The 20,366-nt window shown below is 37.2% G+C and overlaps 1 protein-coding gene across 1 annotated transcript; it reads left to right on the top strand.

Annotated features, from left to right (window-relative positions):
- The first annotated feature begins 2,012 nt into the window (after window positions 1-2,012).
- Window positions 2,013-20,068, top strand: ADH4 (alcohol dehydrogenase 4 (class II), pi polypeptide). The gene is made up of 9 exons (XM_015069108.3): window positions 2,013-2,166; window positions 3,439-3,540; window positions 4,591-4,732; window positions 6,160-6,247; window positions 8,359-8,590; window positions 12,481-12,741; window positions 16,490-16,625; window positions 17,109-17,247; window positions 19,285-20,068. Exons 1-9 carry the CDS (start codon window positions 2,149-2,151, stop codon window positions 19,307-19,309), a joined length of 1,143 nt encoding a protein of 380 aa, XP_014924594.1. The 5' UTR covers window positions 2,013-2,148; the 3' UTR covers window positions 19,310-20,068.
- Window positions 20,069-20,366: the final 298 nt, after the last annotated feature.

Raw genomic sequence — 20,366 nt, forward strand, 5'->3', positions numbered from 1 at the left:
CAACGGAGGTTCTAGGCTTTGAGCTGTCAGCACAGAGCCCGACACAGGGCTTGAACCCACGAACCACAAGATCATCACTTGAACCGAAGTCAGATGCTTAACCAACTGAGCCACCCAGGTGCCTCCATAATAATAACTTTTAAATATCTCTCAGTAGTTAATAGAATAAACAGACCAGAAATCAGTATGAGCTGGCTCTGGTACACCACTGGTGCTTATTATCGTCATTAATAATCAGAGAAACACAAATTTAAAACACAATATATACCATTCACACCCACAGGCTATCAAAAGTTTTAAAGTCCCAACAATTCCAAGCACAGGCAAGGATATGAAGCAATGGGAACTCTGATTCATTGCTGCTTATATATGCACTTTGTAAAACTCTTTGACTTTGTCTATCAAAGTTGAAGACCCAGCAATTCCACTCCTAGTCAAAATACTTAACAGCCAATATGGAGCATTCCATTTCCCACAAACAGCCAAGCAAGAAAGACTTCAGGGGAGTTCTGGCCTACAGCACGATAGGTCAACAGCTCCAGGGTGTCACATGAGCAGTAGGTATTTGCCTACCGGGGTCCAAAGATTACTACACACACCCCAGAACCTTTGGGGGCTGGGTGATGGGCTCACACATCTGGAGGGGCATGAGAGTAGCTCCTCAGCAGTGACTAAACAGGGCTCCTTAGGGCTACAACAGAGTTAAAAGGAAATTTAGGAATTTGGAGCAGTGGTTTTCTACCACCTGGAACAAAAATTTCTCTATTTTAACATTTGGCATCACCTTAATAGTGTGTACTGGCTGCATATTAATCCTAAATTTTCCCCAAGGAAACTTAAGCACATGTACAACAATACATTAAAAGAATTTTTATGCAACCAATGATTAATCATAAGCAAAAAAAAGCAAAAAGGAAAGTGAATGATAATGAAATAGCCCAATGTGTATGAATCTCACAAACATGGAGTTGAGAGGAAAAAAAGACAGAAAAGAATACATATACTGTAGGAAAGGAAAAACAAGATAAAAACAGAAAGGGAAGCAAACCACAAGAGACTCTTAAATACAGAGAACAAACCAAGAGTTACTGGAGGGGAGGTGGGTGGGGGGATGGCTTAATGAGTGATGTGAACCAAGGAGGGCACTTTTGGGGATGAGCATTGGGTGTTGAATGTAAGAGACGAATCACTGGGTTCTACTCCTAAAGCTAAAATTACACTATAGGTTGACTAACTTGAATTTAAATTAAAAAAAAATAATAATACATATACTGTGATTCCATTCATATAAATGTTTTCTTGTTTGTTTTTTTGTGGTTTTTTGTTTTCTTACTGATCAATACAAAATTATCTTTAATATAGACTGATTCTAAACCCTTAACCTACTAAATAGCCACATCTGGTACAATTAATACAATTTCACTGTACCTTTGTTTCCAGGAACAATTATCACATGTCATATAAAGATTTTAACAGCTAAAACGAAACTATACTACAGAGAGAACCATAAAACATAAAGAAATGCAAGGCAATTGGGGCACCTGAGTGGCTCAGTCGGTTAAGTGTCTGACTTCGGCTCAGGTCATGATCTCACAGTTCATGAGGTCAAGCCCCACATCAGGCTCTGAGCTGATAGCTCAGAGCCTGGAGCCTGCTTCAGATTCTGTGTCTCCTTCTCTCTCTGTCCCTCCCCCACTCACATGCTGTCTCTCTCTTGAAAATAAACATTAAATTTTTTTTAAAAATGCAAGGGAATGATTACAAGGCTTATAAAGGAGAAGCCTGGGTACAGGAAGGATTCTGAGGCAGTAGAAATATCCTTTATGTGTTAATGCATCTGTATAATCTTAATGAACTTTTCTCTACTATCTTATATTATGCAATAAAAGGAAAAAAGTAAACGAAAACCTTCTTCAAATAAGAGCTGGGAGCAATGCAGTTGGCAGCTAAAATATGAGAGTACAAATCACATGAGAAATGGGCAGAGCTATGTATCACAGCAGCAAAAGAGGAAAGTGATTGGAGAATAACAGGGTAGGAATGGTATTTATTCAGACAGATCATTATAGAACATTGAGCACCCTGGATAGAAGTGGAAGAGATTCTTAAGTGAGAAAGAAACTTCCAAGGCTAGTTTGCCAAAGAAAAATGGGCACCAAGGGCAAAGTAAGCAAATACACTATTTCTTATTCTTGTTTGTCTTTTTATAATTTTGCTAAGAGAAGCTTCCTTCAGAATTACTCTCAGAAAGCAGCATTTTAAAAGGATTTAAGTGAACTGCTAGAAATTTAAGGAAATAACTGAGGATGTGCCAAAATGCTTACTACAAGAGTAGTCAATTAAATATTATTTACAAAGGCAAAAAAGAGACAGATTTGAGTAACTATGCTGTAACAACAAAATACAATTTGCATTTGTTAGAAAAAAAGCTAGAGAAAAATATAGAAAATATTTATAGTATATTAATAAGTAGAAAAATAATTACAAAATGTTATATAAAATATGATCCCATTTAGGAATACTGAAAAAATTTACCTCAAAATCATAAAATGAGCGATGAAATTATAGGTAGATTTGTTTCTTTTGTTCTTATTTGTACTTTGAAACTTTCTCTAATTTATGTTGTATGTGCAATAAGACTAATGATATTCAAAAACATAAACTCAAGGGGTTACTGGGTAGATCAGTCGGTTGGGTAACTGACTCTCGATTTCGGCTCAGGTCATGATTTTGGCTCAGGTCATGATTTCATGGTTTGTGGGATCAACCCCACATGGGGCTCTGCACTGGCAGTGTGGAACCTGCTTGGGATTTTTCCTCTCCCTCTCTCTCTGTCCCTCCCCCATTCACACGTGCTATCTCTCTCCCAAAAAATAAACTTAAATATATATATACACATATATATATATATACACATATACATGTGATATACATATACATATATATGTGATTCACATATGTATATATATACATATATATGTATATATATAGATGTTCAAAATTGCAAAACAGCTATCAAAAATTATGTATTTGTGTGGTCAAAGACTGGGAAAAGCATACCAAAAGCAAAAATAATAGCATTAGAAACGAGGATTATAGATTTGTTTCCTTCCACTTTATGTCTTTTTAAGTTTATTTATTATTTTGAGAGAGAGTGAGCAGGGGAGGGAGGGAGAGAGAGAATCCCAAGCAGTCTCCACACTGTCAGTGCAGAGACCCACACAAAGCTCGAACTCACAACCCGGGGATCATGACCTGAGCTGAAAACAAGAGCCGGACGCTTAACCAACTGAGCCACCCAGGCTCCCCTCCACCTTCTTTCAATGTTACATATATTTAAATTTTTTAATATAATATTAATTAATTACATCTTATATAGTTATATATTAATTACACAATTAATCTCCCTGTCTTTCCCCATCTATCCCTCTTTCTCAGGTTATTAAATGCAAAGCAGCTATTGCCTGGGAAGCAGGCAAGCCCCTCTGCATAGAAGAGGTCGAGGTAGCTCCTCCCAAGGCTCATGAAGTTCGCGTCCAGGTAAGTGGAGACTTTTCCTATATAGTACAGAGAAGACACTCAGTGCAGGTTTGGCTTCTTCAGGTCAAGCCTATGTGGTATGACCGAGAGCACCTGGAGTGTCACCTGTGGCAAAATTTCATTTTTAGGTCCAGATAGAAACAGGAATTATCCCAGGAGGGGTAAATTATTAAATATCAGTTGTTATTAATAACAGGTTTGAAATTTAATTCAACTATCTTTACATTAATCATTAACCCTGAGAATCAGACAAAGGAATTCACTTCAGATTAGAATGTTAGGTTTTCTTTTTGCTTTCTTTCTTTTGCTGTATTACAAAGTGATATTAAAAGAAAGATAGAAAATTTGGTTCAACACAAGGTAGAAGGAAGACCTGAAGTGCTGTCCAGGGCAGTATGAGGGTCTAAAATGCCCAGAGGAGGGACAGGCGTGGGTCAGCAGGGAAAAGACACTGCACTGAGCAGAGACCACAGACTGAAAGCTGGCAAAACTTCTCCATTTCCCCCCAGCTGGCCCGGCTTACACACTTCTCCTGAGGACTACCACAGTATGGGTTTATACATGAGGATGAATAAGACATCCTTGTCAAGAGAATCTTGAATAGTAAGGGATATGTTAGCTATTGAGACATTCCTTTATCTGATACCTCTTTTAACTATAAAGATTTTATTACCTCTGTTTCCTTTCATGTAGTTTCAACAAAATGTGCACCAGCCCTAGAAACCTGTGTTCCCTCCACTACCTCTGCCTAAAAGATTTTGTTTAATTTTCCCTACTACCTTTGATTTCTCCTCTCCTGGAGGCAGTAATTGCCAATTCTATCTCTTTGTATGACTCTCCAGTGACAATGAAAGTTAGAAAACAAAGGTTTGTTATTTAGAGGAAAAGAATATATGCTGATATTTTTAATTGTGCCCCCCCTCAAAATGTAACTCTTTTATTGAGCTCTAGGAATGTTGTAAAGTGTCAAGGTGACATTGGGCCTAAAATTATCCTAACCTTAATGACATAATGACAGAAACAGGACTCAAGTCTGTGATTGCCTTGCAGATAATCGCCACTGCCCTGTGCCATACTGACGCCCATCCGATCAATCCTAAATTTAAAGAGGCCCTCTTCCCAGTGATCCTTGGCCATGAGGGCGCAGGAATTGTGGAAAGTGTTGGGCCAGGAGTGACCAGTTTCAAACCAGGTACATCTTTTCCTGATTCCAGTTAAATGGAAATGTCAGGATATTTCAGGGACTGATACAATCTTGGCTTTGCATGCTATTTATATATAGGGGATGTATATTATATTGGTCTCTATTTACATATGGGAACCATCTTTTCCAAAGACAAACTAAAATACGTTATCTATCACAGATAACAATGGGACAGAATATTTGAAATCAGAACTGATAAAATCTGGATAATATGGTCACTTTATTCACATGTAGCACTGAGAAACGGTCCTGTGAAGCAACCCACAAAGTGGGGCACAAAAGAAAATTTATAACAACCTCCTCTAAATAAAACAGAGAACCAATTGAATATTACAAAGAATTTAAAGAATGAGGATATATAGTCAGCCTAAGTGAGAAATATTATATATGTCAGTATTAGCTTATGTGTCTTTTTGAAACTTTGTAACATAAAAATAATATGTGAACGGAACATGCCAATGGGCTGAAATTTTTTACTTCCCATTTTATAACATTCACAAAATACTGGAATATGGGCTCTGTAATACTCACTTGTCAAGTGGGATGAACTGTATCATTCTTTCCTCCTTTAATGAGAATGCTCCAAACATAGGAGTATATTAGATTCCATTCCAAACAAGATCAGAGAAACAAATTGCTCCCATAAGCTTTGCATCCATGAAGTGCTCTGGCCAATGTAGTCCTAGCTCTGCCACTTACTGGCTGTGTGATCTCCACCACTGAAGTCACTTTTCTGTGACACAGCTCAGATTTCTGTTTTCTAAAGTGGAGAGAAAAGGTACCCATCTCAAAGGACAGTTCTGAGAAGTAAATGAGATAATATGGGTAAACAGAAGGATGCCTAGCACATACTAAATGTTGAAAAAATGTTAATTATCATTATTGGGCTGTGATCATCAGAGGAAAGAAGCCATAAGTAAGTTGTATTTGAGTAAAAAAATAGAAAAATATAGAATTTGAAGTGAACTAAATGGTGAAACATGGCAATGATGTAAAGTTTAATCTCCGTATCCTGCCTGTTGTTGTCCACCTTTAATAAGGATGCTCTACTCCATACAAGATGTTTAGAAATGTTAAGAAAAAAAAGTAATAGTCATGATGCAGAGAGTTTCAGTGACAGCATAGCCCCAGACAGGACTCTGCAGCTAGTGGTATCAATGCAGATTTGTTCCCCAAGCGCCCAGCAGCAAAATAAATTAAATTAAATTAATAAATAAATATTTTTAAAAATTTTAAAAATACAGTATATTCAATACTTGGGGAATCTTGTAGAGCAACAAAATATTGTAGCCATCTATACTTTCTGCTGAACATATATATACCATAAAGAATGGTGTTTTCCACTGATACATCTGGTAGAAACTATTTACAAGCTGTATCTTAGGCACCATCCAACATATGGCCTTTCTTTCCAGGTGACAAAGTAATTCCACTCTACATGCCTCAATGTGGAAAATGCAAGTTCTGTCTGAGTCCACTCACAAATTTCTGTACAAAACTCAGGTAAGCTCTATACACTATTAGCAAGAATATGAATTGGTATACATATTTGGGGAAGTACACTGGCAATACCTAGATGAAGTTTCTATCCACCAATTCTAGTCCTTGGTGTATACAAGAAACTGTTGCAAAATTACCCAAAGAAACATATGCTAGAATGTTCACTGCAACATTATTTATAACAGCAATTAAAAATAGCCCAATGCCCACCAAGAAGAGAATGGATTAACAAAGTGCTATGTAGTAACACAATGGAATACTATATAACAATGAAAAGGGCTAAACTTGATCTACATACAACAACACAGAATAATCTCACATAATGTTAAGGGAAAGAAGCAAGTTGCTGACAAATATATTTAGTAAGATATCATATACAAAACAATACCATAGACAGTATAATTTATGGTTACATATGCATGTAGTAAAGGAATGATAAATGCCAAAATCAAAATAGTAGCTATTTCCACAGAAGAGAGAGGGATGAAATGAGGCTCAGTAATTTATTCCAAGGCCACACAGATAAAAGTCTTAGAACTAGATTTTGAGGGGTGCCTGAGTGGATCATTTGGTTGAGTGTCTGACTTTGGCTCAGGTTATGGTTTCATGGTTCGTGAGTTCGAGCCCCATGTCAGGCTCTGTGCTGACAGCTCAGAGCCTGGAGCCTGCTTCAGATTCTGTCTCCCTCTCTCTCTCTGCCCCTCCTCCACTCACACTCTGTCTCGCTCTCTCTCTCTCAGAAATAAACAAACATTAAACATTAAAAAAAAAAAAAAAGAACTAGATTTTGAACATAAGCAGTTGGACTCCAGAGTCCAAACCCTTTATCACCTTATTCTTTAATGAGACTACAGAAAAATCTATTTGTCCTTAATACTAATCGAAGCTAGTTATTTTGGAAGCTAAAATTATACTACTCTTACATCTAATCACTATTACTCAATTTCCTTGTCTATAAAATGGGAATAATAATAATGCTTATTTTACAGGGTTGTGGTAGATATTTAAAGAATTAACACACCTTTTTGCAAACTCTTAATGAAATAATGGATTTTGGCAATGACCATAAGTTCTTTCTAACATCACAAAAAGAGAGATAATAAAGTATTATGTGCCTCCAGATGAAAATACACAACACTGCCTTTGAAATATTCCTACAAAAATATAAAACCAAATTAAAACAATCAGTTAGATTGAAAACACTAGTTTAGAGGAAATACAAGCATGGAGAAACATGTTAAACCCAATTACAGGAATGTAATCAGAAAAATCCAGAATGAGAAAAACTCTACAAAACAAATGACTGTTTCTTCAACAAATAAATTGTAAAGAAAAAAAGGAGAGAAGTGAGCATCTATAAAGTAAGAGAGACTTAACAGACATATCAACCAAATGCAATATGTCAACCTAAAAGAATCTCTTTGTTTTTTAATGTGTATTTATTTTTTGAGAGAGAGATGGGAGGTAGGGGGCACAGAGAAGGAGACACAGAATCTTTAGGAGGCTCCAGGCTCCGAGCTGACAGCAAAGAGCCCGATCTGGGGCTCAAACTCATGAGCCACGAGATCATGACCTGAGCCGAAGTTGGATGCTTAACTGACTAAGCTACCCAGGTACCCCAAAGAATCTATCTTTTTGAGACACATACTAAAATATTTACAGATGAAATAGTAATGTCTGGGGTTTAATTCAAAATAGTCCCATGAGGGAGAGTGGGTGCTGGTAGGGGTGGCAGGTAATAGATGACAGAACATCAGCCATGAGTTGATAACTACAGAAGCTGGGATATGGTTGCACAGATATGCAACAACCTAGACTTTCTACTTTCATATATAGTTGAGTTTTCCATTACAATTTTTTTTAAGAATTAATACATGTAAACTCCTAAGAGAGTTTCTGGCCCATAAAGAGTATTCAATAAAAAGTTTATCATCTTTAAACTACTTCTGATTATATTTATGTGAAAAGTCTCAAGTCATTTTCTCAATTTTTCTGTCATAAAATTGTCGTAATAAACATGTAATGCCCAGGAATTTTTTCAGGAATGTAATCAGAGGTCCATTTACATTCTCTTTTTTGTGTCTTTTTTTTTTTTTTTTTTTGTAATTTTCTAGTCTAGTCAAAAATCCTATTGTTGATCAAGAACTAATGGAAGACAAAACCAGCAGGTTTACCTGCAAAGGAAAACCAATTTACCATTTCATGGGAACCAGCACCTTCACTCAGTACACCGTCGTGTCAGATATTAATCTTGCCAAAATTGATGATGATGCAAATTTAGAGAGAGTTTGTCTGTTAGGATGTGGGTTTTCAACTGGCTATGGAGCTGCAATCAACACTGCCAAGGTAAAAGTGTTTAATCACCAGGCTGCATAAAATAGAACTTACTAGGAAATAGCATGATAAATCAGCTGGTTACCTTCAAGTCCTAGCTCTGTAATTTATTACCTCTGTGACTGTAGGCAAGTTCTTTAACCCCTCTACACTAATATTTCCTACAAATAGTTATGCGGATAATTAAATCATATTACATACATAAGATATCTAGCCCAGCAGCTGGCATATAGTTAGCACCTGGATGAGGTTAATTTCTTGTCTCTATACTGATATGCTACCTTATAGACCATCCCTGCCTTAAATACAGCATGCTCAAATATGTCCCCTAAATAGCAATGTTCATCTTGGGACAGCAGATCCAGTCAAGAGGCAACAGAAACTACAGAAACTCCCAGGAATCTCCATATAGCCACCTCTGCTTTCTCCTTGACCCTGCAGATTTCTCTCCCTCAGACTGTGGTAATTCACCTCTGCTTCTCATTGTGCCCATTTGTGGCTCCAAGGGAATGTCTCAGGTGACAGCCCCGATGGTGGCAAGATGCATCCCTGGGATCCCATGTTAGAATTTAGAAGCTTTCACAAAACTTCAATGAGAGACTGGAGAGATGTCACTATCATTTGGATGCCTCAAACAACCCCTTTATTTAAACCTCCTTGACATCACTCTTCATCCCTCGAGTTCAAACTGCAAAGTGCAACCAGAGTGGTCTTTTTAAACAACAAATCTGAAGATTTCATTCCCCTTTCATTACTCCCCTTTTCCCTCAGTGAGCTAGTGATTCTCCCTAATTCTCCCTTTGCAGGCTCACTGTTCCCCCGGGCCTGACCTTCAGTCTCCAGGCTCTAATCACCGTGTCCCCTGGGCTTTCCACACCCAGCTCCCAACAACAGTGCCTGGAAAGCTCCCCTACCTCTTCCGGCTGACTCCATTTTTTTCCCACCTCCTATCAGAAACCCTTCAGCCTCTTGGGCATGCATTGGGTATTCCTTCCAGTTTTCCCAAAAGTATCTGTGTTTATCCCTGTCTTCCTTCCTATCACACTATGGAGAAATTTCCCATTTATTTCTCCTCCCTATTAGACTATTTACTCCTTGAGGGCAGCAACTCTCTCTTGTTCATTGTGATGTGAACAATCACTCTAGGCCCTATGCCTAGCACAGAGTAGGAGCTTAATAATTTTTCAATGAATGAATGAATGAATAAAGCCAGATTCACGTGCAACGCTTAAAAATCTTTTTTTTTTTTAAGAAAGAAAGAGAGAGAGAGAGAGCGCAAGTGAGTGAGGGGCAGAGAGAGAGAGAGAGAGAGAGAATCCTCAAGGGGCAGCCCCTTGAGGAGCGGTGGGGGGGTGGGGGGGGTACAGAGAAAGAGAGAATCAGGGCTCACCCAAAGTGGGGCTCATGCTCACCTAATACGGGGCTCCAGCTCACCCAATGTGGGGCTCGAACTCACAAATCTTGAGATTATGACCTGAGCGGAAGTCAGATGTTTAACAACTGAGACACCCAGGTGCCCAACCCCTAAAAATCTTGATAAGGCTTGGTTTTCAGCTTTGCAATCCAAATAGTCCTTTTTGTCAGGTTACCTAGAGGTGTTAGCGTGTCAAGGAAATAAACTCAGCCTAACCAAAATAACAGGGTGATCTAGTAGGCAGAATATGAAGAGAAGACTTTTCACTGAGAATTATGTCAACCAAGCAGACAGGAATGCTACTTTTGGCTATCATTGTATTATCTCCCTCCAAAAATTCATTCATTCATTAATAAAAATTAAAAATCATATGCGAAGTCAGACTACATTCTGAAGGCTCCTGGAGGAAGGGGGTTAATTGAGGGAAGTTAAAAGCAGGTGTAACCTTGGCAGTCAAGGCATACTCTCCTGTACATAGTATTGTCAGAATTATTGCTCTTTGGGCCACTCTCTCCTGTCTGGACTCCATGAAGACTATCACCTTCTACTACTCTAGTCTTTCTTCAGGGATATTAACACTAGAGATTCAGCTACAATTTTCTTTTAAATCCAATCCAAATTTCCAGCATCTGTTCTCGCGGTTGAGGAACACCTAAACCACCTCATAGGATGCTTAGAGAAGAGAAATTAATCTGATAGGAACAAGTTAAGGGAAGTGAAATATCATTAATTCTAGCCAAAAGGCAAGAGTTTTAATAAAGTTTAATTTCCTTCTGGGAAGAAAAGTGATGACACAACTTTGTATAATTAGTGGGAGACTGGCACCCAGCGTTACCAGGAGTCCTAATTCTTTTTAATCAGCTTGTATCCTTTACTGCCAAATTAATCACGTTTCACAGAGATCTTTGGAAGCATGAAAATGTCTTTTAACCGTGTTGTCTGCAAATAGATAATCATCCACTATGAATTATTCTATTTTCAAATTGTGGCGGGGTAGTTTATAGTGACCACCCCCCAGGACCATAATCAAGGGCACTTTTACACGCAGCAGTCTAGTTGTTTAACACAAGTAATATAGTGCATTCAATTTATACTGTTGGAAGCTGTGTATAACATTGCCTCAATAAGGAAGATGCATTTCTACTTTCAATGACTCTTAGAGGCAAACTTTTAAACACAGCCTTTAAGGAGATATATTTGGATATACTAAACATGTGCCACAACATTGTAAACATCACACCATGTATAGAGAACATTATGAATATTTGTAAAAAATATATTTTATTTACCCCTGAGTAGCAAAAGTCAAACACTGTATGCCTGCCTAATATCATGCATAAATTAAAGTAAGAGATATACATTCTCTCTATTCCTTAATAGTTTTGTTTCCAATTTATAATATATCAGTACTTCCCTTGGGCAGATTCCTCTTTCCCTCTTGTTTATGCTTTAATTCTAACAGTTTCCCATCATCATTAGAAAATATTAATTAAGCATCTCTGTAGTATTGTTTTTTGCCACTATACCACTCTACAGAATAACATAATCCAGATACAGCAACTTTCCTTATCATCTTGTATATTCAGTTTCTATTTCATTCGATGCAATGAACATTTATTAAAGACCCAACACATAGAACACTCTTAATAGCAATGTGAAAGATAATATGAGTTCAAAGAACTTACAGTCTTTTGAAGAAACATGCACACAAATACAAAATCAACAAATCAAGGTAGATCATAAATTATGCAATATAGAAAAAACAAAAAGGAAATATAGAAAACCAAAAGAAATTTGTATTTCATGCCTTTCAAATTAATTGGTGATTTGGGATGTGAGTTAATTCACACTTAGAGAAACATTAGTGCTCATTCAAAACCGACTATAACACTAATACAACCAAATAAGGCCCATTAAAAATATAAATTATTTGTGATCTATTTAAAAAGGAAAATAATAAACCCTTTAAAATGTGTGGGTTTTAAAATTTTGTGCTGACAACACTAAAAGGGAACAGGAAAACAAGAGGATTATTTTCACTTGGGCTTATTCCTTACTATTAGCTGATCATTCTAATGGCATTCAAATGATTCTCCAAATTTAGCCAGTGATTCATCCATTTTTATATTGGCAGATTTCCCCTATTGGCTGTATCATTTAGTTTTATGATAGACAGTCTTTTATTTATATGTTCCTTCCCCCACCTCACTCTCTCCATTTAAAAAAAGTTAAGTTCACTTCCATTAACAGTTAACTTAGGGGTGCCTGGGTGGCTCAGTCAGCTGAGCGTCTGACTCTTGATTTCAGCTCAGGTCATGATCTCACAGTCGTAGGATCAAGTCCCCTCACTGGCCTCCATCCTGAGTGTGGAGCCTGCTTAGGATTCATTCTCTCCCTCTCTGTCCCCACTCCCAGCTCATGCACTCTCTCTAAAAAAATTAAAAAATAAATTTTTTAAAAAGTTAATTTATAATTGTCCTGCCTGCAGGTCACCCCTGGTTCTACTTGTGCCATCTTTGGCCTAGGAGGTGTTGGTCTTTCTGCTATAATGGGTTGTAAAGTAGCAGGAGCTTCCAGAATTATAGCTATTGACATCAACAGTGAGAAGTTTACAAAGGCCAAAGCCCTCGGAGCCACTGACTGCCTCAATCCTAGAAACCTACATAAACCCATCCAGGAGGTCATCATTGAAATGACCAAAGGAGGGGTGGATTTTGCCCTTGATTGTGCAGGTGGACCTGAAGCCATGGTATGTATATTTTTAATGATAGTATATAATAAATTATTATTTATTAACATTAATAAACATTGACAATGTGTATATCAATATAGTTACTTTGTATATTTTATATACATATACATATATATTATATATTTATATAGAAAATATTAGCTATTATATTGCATGTATTAATATTTAATTACAAGTATTACTTAATAGATTAATATTTTTGTATATTCTTCCACATGAAATTCAGCAAAAAGTTAAGAGAAAACTTAGAAATGAAAATTTTAAAATAATTCTGCCTATGAGAAATGATAAAGAAACAACAGAAAAGGCAGATTTAGAGAAGAGAAGGGGACAGAAGGACACGTGTCACCCCTAACAGCTGGAGGTATCCACTCCCAGCTAAAATCAGAGAAGGGAGAGGTTAGCAATTTACAAGCAATCCAGTTCTGTCCATCAGATTTCAGTAAATGAGCTGCAAAATTAGATCCAAATCATATACGTGAAATTTTCAATATATTACACGCACACACACACACTGCAAAATTAAAAAGTAGATCTTTTTTTCCTAAACAATTCTGTATCATTCAGATTTCTTCTCTCAAGACGAGCTACATAATTTGCAGGCCCTTCTAGGCACAGGGCCCTGAGCGACTGCACTGGCTGCAGGCCCACAAAGCCAACCCTGTCCATTCTACTTGAGAAAGTCGGGTAAATCAACCACACAGACAACACATGGAGAAGTTAGCCTGCCAGAATGCCCAGCCTCATCTTCCAGCAAATGTTCACTTCATACCCATTTGTGCAAACACACTAAGCAGAGTTTTGTTTTGTTTTATGAGATGACAAAAAAAATTCGTCAACTATCTGCCATGGAGTCTTCTTCATGAGTGAGATCTGTGGAGTAGCTATGACACTATGCCCTTTTAATTATGACTTCATTCAACATGGCTCCCAAACCCTCCTCTAGGGAGATGATAAAAAAAATAGAATTCTGGGGACACCTGGGTGGCTCAGTCAGTTAAGCACCCAACTCTTGATTTTGGCCCAGGTTGTGATCTCATGACTCATGTGAGTTTCAACCCCACATTGGACTCAGGGTCCAATTGAGAGTTTCTCACTCTCATGTGAGTTTCAACCCCACATTGGACTTGGCACTGGCCAAACTCAAAATAAAGCAGTGTGGAGCCTGCTTAGGATTCTCTCTCTCCCTCTCTCTGCCCGTCTCCCACTCACACACACACATGTGCTCTCGCTCTCTCTCCCTCTCTTTCTCTTAAAATGATTTTTACAAAAAAAAAAAAAAATTTTAAACAATACATTCTGTACTTCAGCCTCCCAGTGGCAGGCTCTGAACAGTTCTTCCCCTTGGTTCTTACCCTACTGATGCATTTCCCAGAAGAGAATGGAGATGGGGAAGAGGTGCTGAGAGCATCAGGCTCCCTACCTCGGTCTCTCCTCTCAGAATGCTTTCATTGATAATGTAACTGCTTAAAGGAGGGCCTGGTAGGTAATAAGCACTCAATAAATATCAGCTATTACTGAAAATTCATGCATTAAGGCTCCTTATCCTGTATGTGCTCCCCTGTGTTCAGTGCTTCAGACGTTGTCCTTGGCATCTGCAACTTGCATTGTGCCACAATATTCTTCCACTTTCCATAGCTCAAACTTTTTACAAACATTGAAATTCAGCCTATTGATTTTATCTTTCTAGTATAGAGATTCTCAACACCGGCTACACTTTAGAAACGCATGGGGAGTTGTTATTGTCATTGTTTAATACCAATGAATGGACCATACTCCAGGATAGTCTCAAGAGTCTAAGGCCCAGATACCAATATTTTTTGCATTACTCAAGTTGAGAACCATCTGAACTAAAACTTGACAAGTTTTATTAGTATTTTAAATTATGGAATAGAATTATACCAGAGAACCCAAATAAATGATGGATTTATTTAATCACAAAACATCAGCTACCTACCCGTCCACCAAGTTTCCATTACTAAGGTAAGCTAAATTTCTTGGTTGTAGAGGAGATTCCAGCAATGGGTGTGAACTTGAATTCAATAACCACTAGTGCTCTAAAGCAGCCTTAAGAACCCAACAGAATAATCAGAAAGTTACAATAATTAACAATATTATAAAGTTTTGAAAAGTAAAAGTAATTCTCATCAAAACTTATCAGAGACTTCTAGATAAACCTGTTGTGCATATAATGCTCATTTTTACTTAAGTCATCATTAGGGAAATTAATTCTTTGCTTGGAGCAAAGCTCCAGAAACGTAGAAAAGGCAAACAGGGAAGAAAAATTTTTTAATAAAATAGTACATAAGAGTCAATGTAAATAGCTACCTTCAGGTAACAAATAGTGCCTATGGATTTTCCCCTCTCCATAGATCTCTCCATACAGCATAAACAAAAGTATTTCCTCCCAATAAAAAGTCCACACAGTAGAAGAGTTGCTATTTAGAAATGTTATGAATTCTCAAAAGAATAAATATGTAGTCAAATAAAAATTTCAAAACACATTCTAAAAGTTCTAGGTCATTGCATTTTCCATCACTCGTAAGACATGGAGAGAGGGGGAGAATTTACTGTACTTTAAACTGCTTCCTTCACACAGTGATCAGTGATGAAAAAAGCTGTTCTTCCTATTGGGACTTTTGTGAAAGTAAAAATTGCCCCAACAGGTCAGAATTAAGTTGAGCACTGACTATGGCAAGGGATATAACATAAAGTTTACACTTTTCTTAAGATTAGTCTCAAAAGATTGTAAATGTTCATCTAGTTACCATATGGCTTCTTATGGAATGGCCACCCACAAATTTATACCTTTCTCAAACTTCTTTATGTTTTCAATCCTTGGCATTTTTAACCCCAAACTTGCAGTAGGTTAACATAACTCTCTCTCATGGGAATATCAAAGCAACTCCCCTGGGCCACTGTCTTCATGTAGTTATTCAGCCAGCAATCAAGGCTCAGTCAAGTTCAAATTTGTAGCTTCACAATCTCACCACAAGATCATCTTGGTTGTTACAGCAGGAGAAGGAACAGCTGGCAGGTTCTGTTTCGCCTATGAAATAACACACATCACTTCTGCCCATAGCCAATGACCCAGAATTAGTTACATAACTCTACCTAACTGTGACAGCTAAATAATGTAGGGAAGGAGATGAAATGTTTTATGACCAGCAGCCAGTGTCAGATTCTGTTGAAACTGTTTTGTCCTCTGTCTTAAGTAGCACTTTTTAATTATCTTACTTTGGGATCTACTAAGTTTATGGTGTGTACCTCATTTCCTGGGCTCTAATAAATATTTATTCATTCCTCTCTTCATGACTTTAAAGATTGTTTTTATGCATGTTGAACTGCAAATGTTTTACTACATATCCACAACAGATCACTGAAAACTTGGTAAGAGTTTATAATACCTTCTAGAGTTCTTTCCTAACTTCACATGTTTACTTTTCTTGACAGGCAATGATACGCATTCCAGGTTCACCATAACTATGGTATTAAACAAAATAATATATTGTTTCTTTTCAATATCTTTTTGGGTAACACTCAAAATTTTAATGAATGTTCTATCTGAAACAGAACAGTGGCACCCCAAGTATCAATCAACAATACTATGATCATTTTAGCTTGAATAATCTTATCTAATATGCAGAGCTGCATACGTTTTCCCTAAAGCATTGTGCATACCTACACTAGGGTTCATGTTCTACGTTTTCTACTTACTCAACTAATCTTTTTTTTGACCTTCCAGAGAGCAGCCCTGGACTGTACAACAGCAGGTTGGGGATCATGTACTTTCATCGGGGTAGACTCTGAAATTAGAGGATTGACTATATCTCCAGTGGAGCTCATAATGGGCCGTACCATAAATGGAACATGCTTTGGTGGTCAGTTTTTTTTTTTCCCCTCTTTTAATTATCTCCATAGTAGTACTCAAATTCTTATAATGAAATTATTGAATGGAAAGGAAAAAATATATTTTTTAAATATCGAGCGCCTAATAACATATCTAGAGACTGCAAAAAGCTATTCTAGCAATTATTTGAGAATAAACAAAATTTGTATAAATGGATAACTACAATTTGTAAAGTTAAGTTCATTTTGCATTAAAATGAACCAACACAAGAGGAACAAAAGGTAAACTTCGACCAAACTGAGATAATTCCTTATCTAGAAATAGAAACTAATCTTAACATTCCTTGTTAAGAAAAACTTTTAAATCAATAAAAGTATAGAAAATCAAAGATGGGAGGGATAATCTATTTGAAGCAACCCAAATCTGGCTTGGTAATTTCATTCACTCAACAAACTGATTAAACCACTTCTTGTCAAAAACCATGTCTTTACGTGGTATTTTGGCCAAATTACAGGTTGGAAAAGCATTGATTCTATTCCAAAGCTGGTTACTGACTACAAGAATAAGATATTTGATCTGGATATATTGGTGACCCATACCCTGCCTTTTGACAAAATCAATGAGGCATTTGACCTAATGAACCAAGGCAAAAGGTAAGTTAACAAACAAAGGGATAAGTGGTTCAAAAAACCTTTACGAGGACTCTTTACTTGATGTTAAGAACCTATCAGTTTGTCTTTTCTGACACTTTCCACAACATCACACATACTAGATGTGCTTAAAAGAGTAAATAGTGGCCATCTGGGAAAAGAAAAGCTTCCTACTCTATTCCCATAATGTACACTGCCATACACTATTTTAACATAGAGTGGTGATACAAACTGACACAGATTTTCCCTTTCAAAAACCATTGTTAACTCAGTTGGGGCTGCTCCCTAGTAAGAAAGGTTTCCATAGTATAATGTCGGGTCATTCTGGTGCAATACAGCCCTGGGTCTGGCATCATTACGTTCTGCAATTAACAAAAGATGCCCACTCTAGGCCCTTCATTATCAGAACCAAGTGCAAACCATGGATATGTGAGCAGTGAGTGGCTCACTTAAAGAAACTTAAAGCATGCCCTAACTCTTATCCTCATGCTTTGTCCACTGTCTCTGACCCACAATTTTAGCTATCTTGGCATTGACATTGGCATAGACCCTGAGAACTAAGTTATACAAATGTCCCAACTGGGGGATCTGTAGCAGCTAGGGAGCAGGAGAGACTAGGATCAATGATTTTGGTTCAAATGATCAGGCACAACCTTGGTCAATAGAAACAATAGGCAAAAACACCAGGACCACTCTTTCATAGAGGAGATGCAGGACAAAAAAGCATCTGAAGACATCACAAAATGGGAAGGGGGGGAGGGAGGACCTAAAGTTAAGTGACATGAGTTTGAAGGAGAAAATAAACGTTGCAGAAGAAAACAGGTTCATGGTGTAAGGACCCAAGCTACTTCCTGGGAAAGAAACCTGAGAAATTATTTCTACTGACATGAACTGTCTAATCTGCAAACATATTAGTTGCAATATATCAAAAAGAAGTTCAATAAAAACAAAAAATTACTTAGGCTACACAAAGTAACTTAGTGTATAAACTCTGCAATACCTCACACAATCTCAGTATCCCCATAAGGAGTGGTCCTTAAGTAAGGAGTTTGGTTGGAGTTTGGAGCCTTAGAACCTAAAACTCATAGCTCCTCCACCACTGCCCCTTTTCCCCTAGAGTTTTCAGTCACGGAATATACCCATAGGGAGTTGCTAAGTGGCAGCCAAATGGAAAATGGTGAATTACTTTATTAATAGCTGGGCAAGTCCCCTGTACTCTTAAAGTAGGCCTAGTAATCAGAGGTAGAATGAAAGGCTGAGGGGTAGATACCTGAATGACGCTTCCTACTTGGCCTCTAGCTCACTGAGAAGACCACATTCCTGCCCACACAGATGGAAAGATGACAATGGAGAAAGCAGAGGATGGCACTTACCACGTGGGTGTAGGAAGCACAATTGAGGATAGGCCCTCCTACCATACCAACTGCATAGCAGTAAGAAAGCAGAGGGAATGCAACGCCCAGTTGGTCTTTTAAGGTGCAATGACCTTGACTCCTGGTAAAAGGACACAGAGGTTCTCCTTCCACAAGTAGACAGATGTAGCTCTAGTCCCTGGGAAAAGAAAACATTTATGCATGGCAAACTGCTAATGCCAGGGCTTCCACAGTTCCAGCAGTAAGGTCCAACATAAGGAATTCTCTGTCCCCAAGGATTATCTCCTTCTTTGCTTCTACATGTTGAAGGAATTACCCAGGATTTAGAATATTTAGGTTTTCAGGAAGCATCACTCCAACACAACAAGCAGTGACTATTCCAACACAGAAACCTCACTACAACCTTACCATGCGGCAGCATGGACCTCACCCAGGGTCAGGTGAGAATTCCAAAGTTTTCCCAGCTTACTAGCACCATTTGCAAGGTATTATTCATTCCATGAATGAGAGATGATGACAAGATAAAAGCAATTAGGCTTAGCAAAGTAGATGTCTATACAGAAAGATTAAAACCAAATGCTGAAATGAAAATACAGAAATTATTTGTGGGTTTTAGTTACATTTACCATAAAAACTATGCTGACTATTGTCTTATTATTATTAACAGCATTCGAATAGTCCTGACCTTTTGAAGACACGAGGAACAAACTGGAATCCTATCTGACTGAATCTGAACCTGTCTGGTTAATTTATATCCTGTAACGATGAGCCAAGAATTGCCAAGAATTTAAACAACTATTTACAATTAACATCTCAACATCAAATAATTATAAACATTTATGGCATTTGTATCCATAAAATGCATTAATATTTCCTATTTAGCAACTATGATAACTGATGTGTTTATGAATAGAATTATATGATGAGAATTGCTTAAAACTCATTCTGGAGAGGTGGGAATGGGGAATGAAGGGTAAGAAGCAAAGCCATATTGGCTACATGATTATAATTTTTAAGGTTGGGTGATAAATATACAAAGTTTCATTATACTTTTCTCTGTACTTTTGTATATGTTTAAAATTTTCCACAAAAAATTTTTACTTGAAAAAATTACTATTATATACATATACATAAGATACATACATCATTGAAATATATATACAAATTGCTGTCACATAATTTCTGGGTTTCAATAAGCTACAAGCTAATCTTCTTTAATAAACTACTAAATAATTTCCTTTTTAACATCTGTTAATTTCTTTTCTCTTAGTTCTACTTTATCACTATGAACTATAATCACAATAGTGGGATATCAGAAGATATATAAATGAATATAGATATATTAAAAATGAAGATTTTTAAAAAGCAAAAACACATGTACATTCTCAAATTTCCATCTGTATTAAATGCCCTTTTCATCTTTGATAATCATTAAACATATAATGTCTAGAGCTTTAGAGTTTAATGATCTGTAATTTGCACTAAGTATTTTAATATGAAATTTATTGTCAAATTGGTTTCCATACAACACCCAGTGCTCATCCCAAAGGGTGCCCTCCTCATTTTCCATCACCCACTTTCCCCTCCTTCCCACCCCCCATCAACTGTCAGTTTATTCTCAGTTTTTAAGAGTCTCTTATGGTTTGGCTCCCTCACTAACTTTTTTTTTGTCCTTCCCCTCCCCCATAGTCTTCTGTTAAGTTTCTCAGGATCCACGTAAGAGTGAAAACATATGGTATCTGTCTTTCT

Source organism: Acinonyx jubatus, chromosome B1, assembly GCF_027475565.1.
Source record: "Acinonyx jubatus isolate Ajub_Pintada_27869175 chromosome B1, VMU_Ajub_asm_v1.0, whole genome shotgun sequence".
NCBI lineage: Eukaryota > Metazoa > Chordata > Mammalia > Carnivora > Felidae > Acinonyx > Acinonyx jubatus.

Bases quoted from the DNA above. Each gene is read 5' to 3' on its own strand.
- ADH4 (XM_015069108.3), top strand. The intron at 8,591-12,480 runs GTAAAAGTGTTT...TCCTGCCTGCAG, and splicing joins CTGCAATCAACACTGCCAAG to GTCACCCCTGGTTCTACTTG. The intron at 12,742-16,489 runs GTATGTATATTT...TTGACCTTCCAG, and splicing joins CAGGTGGACCTGAAGCCATG to AGAGCAGCCCTGGACTGTAC.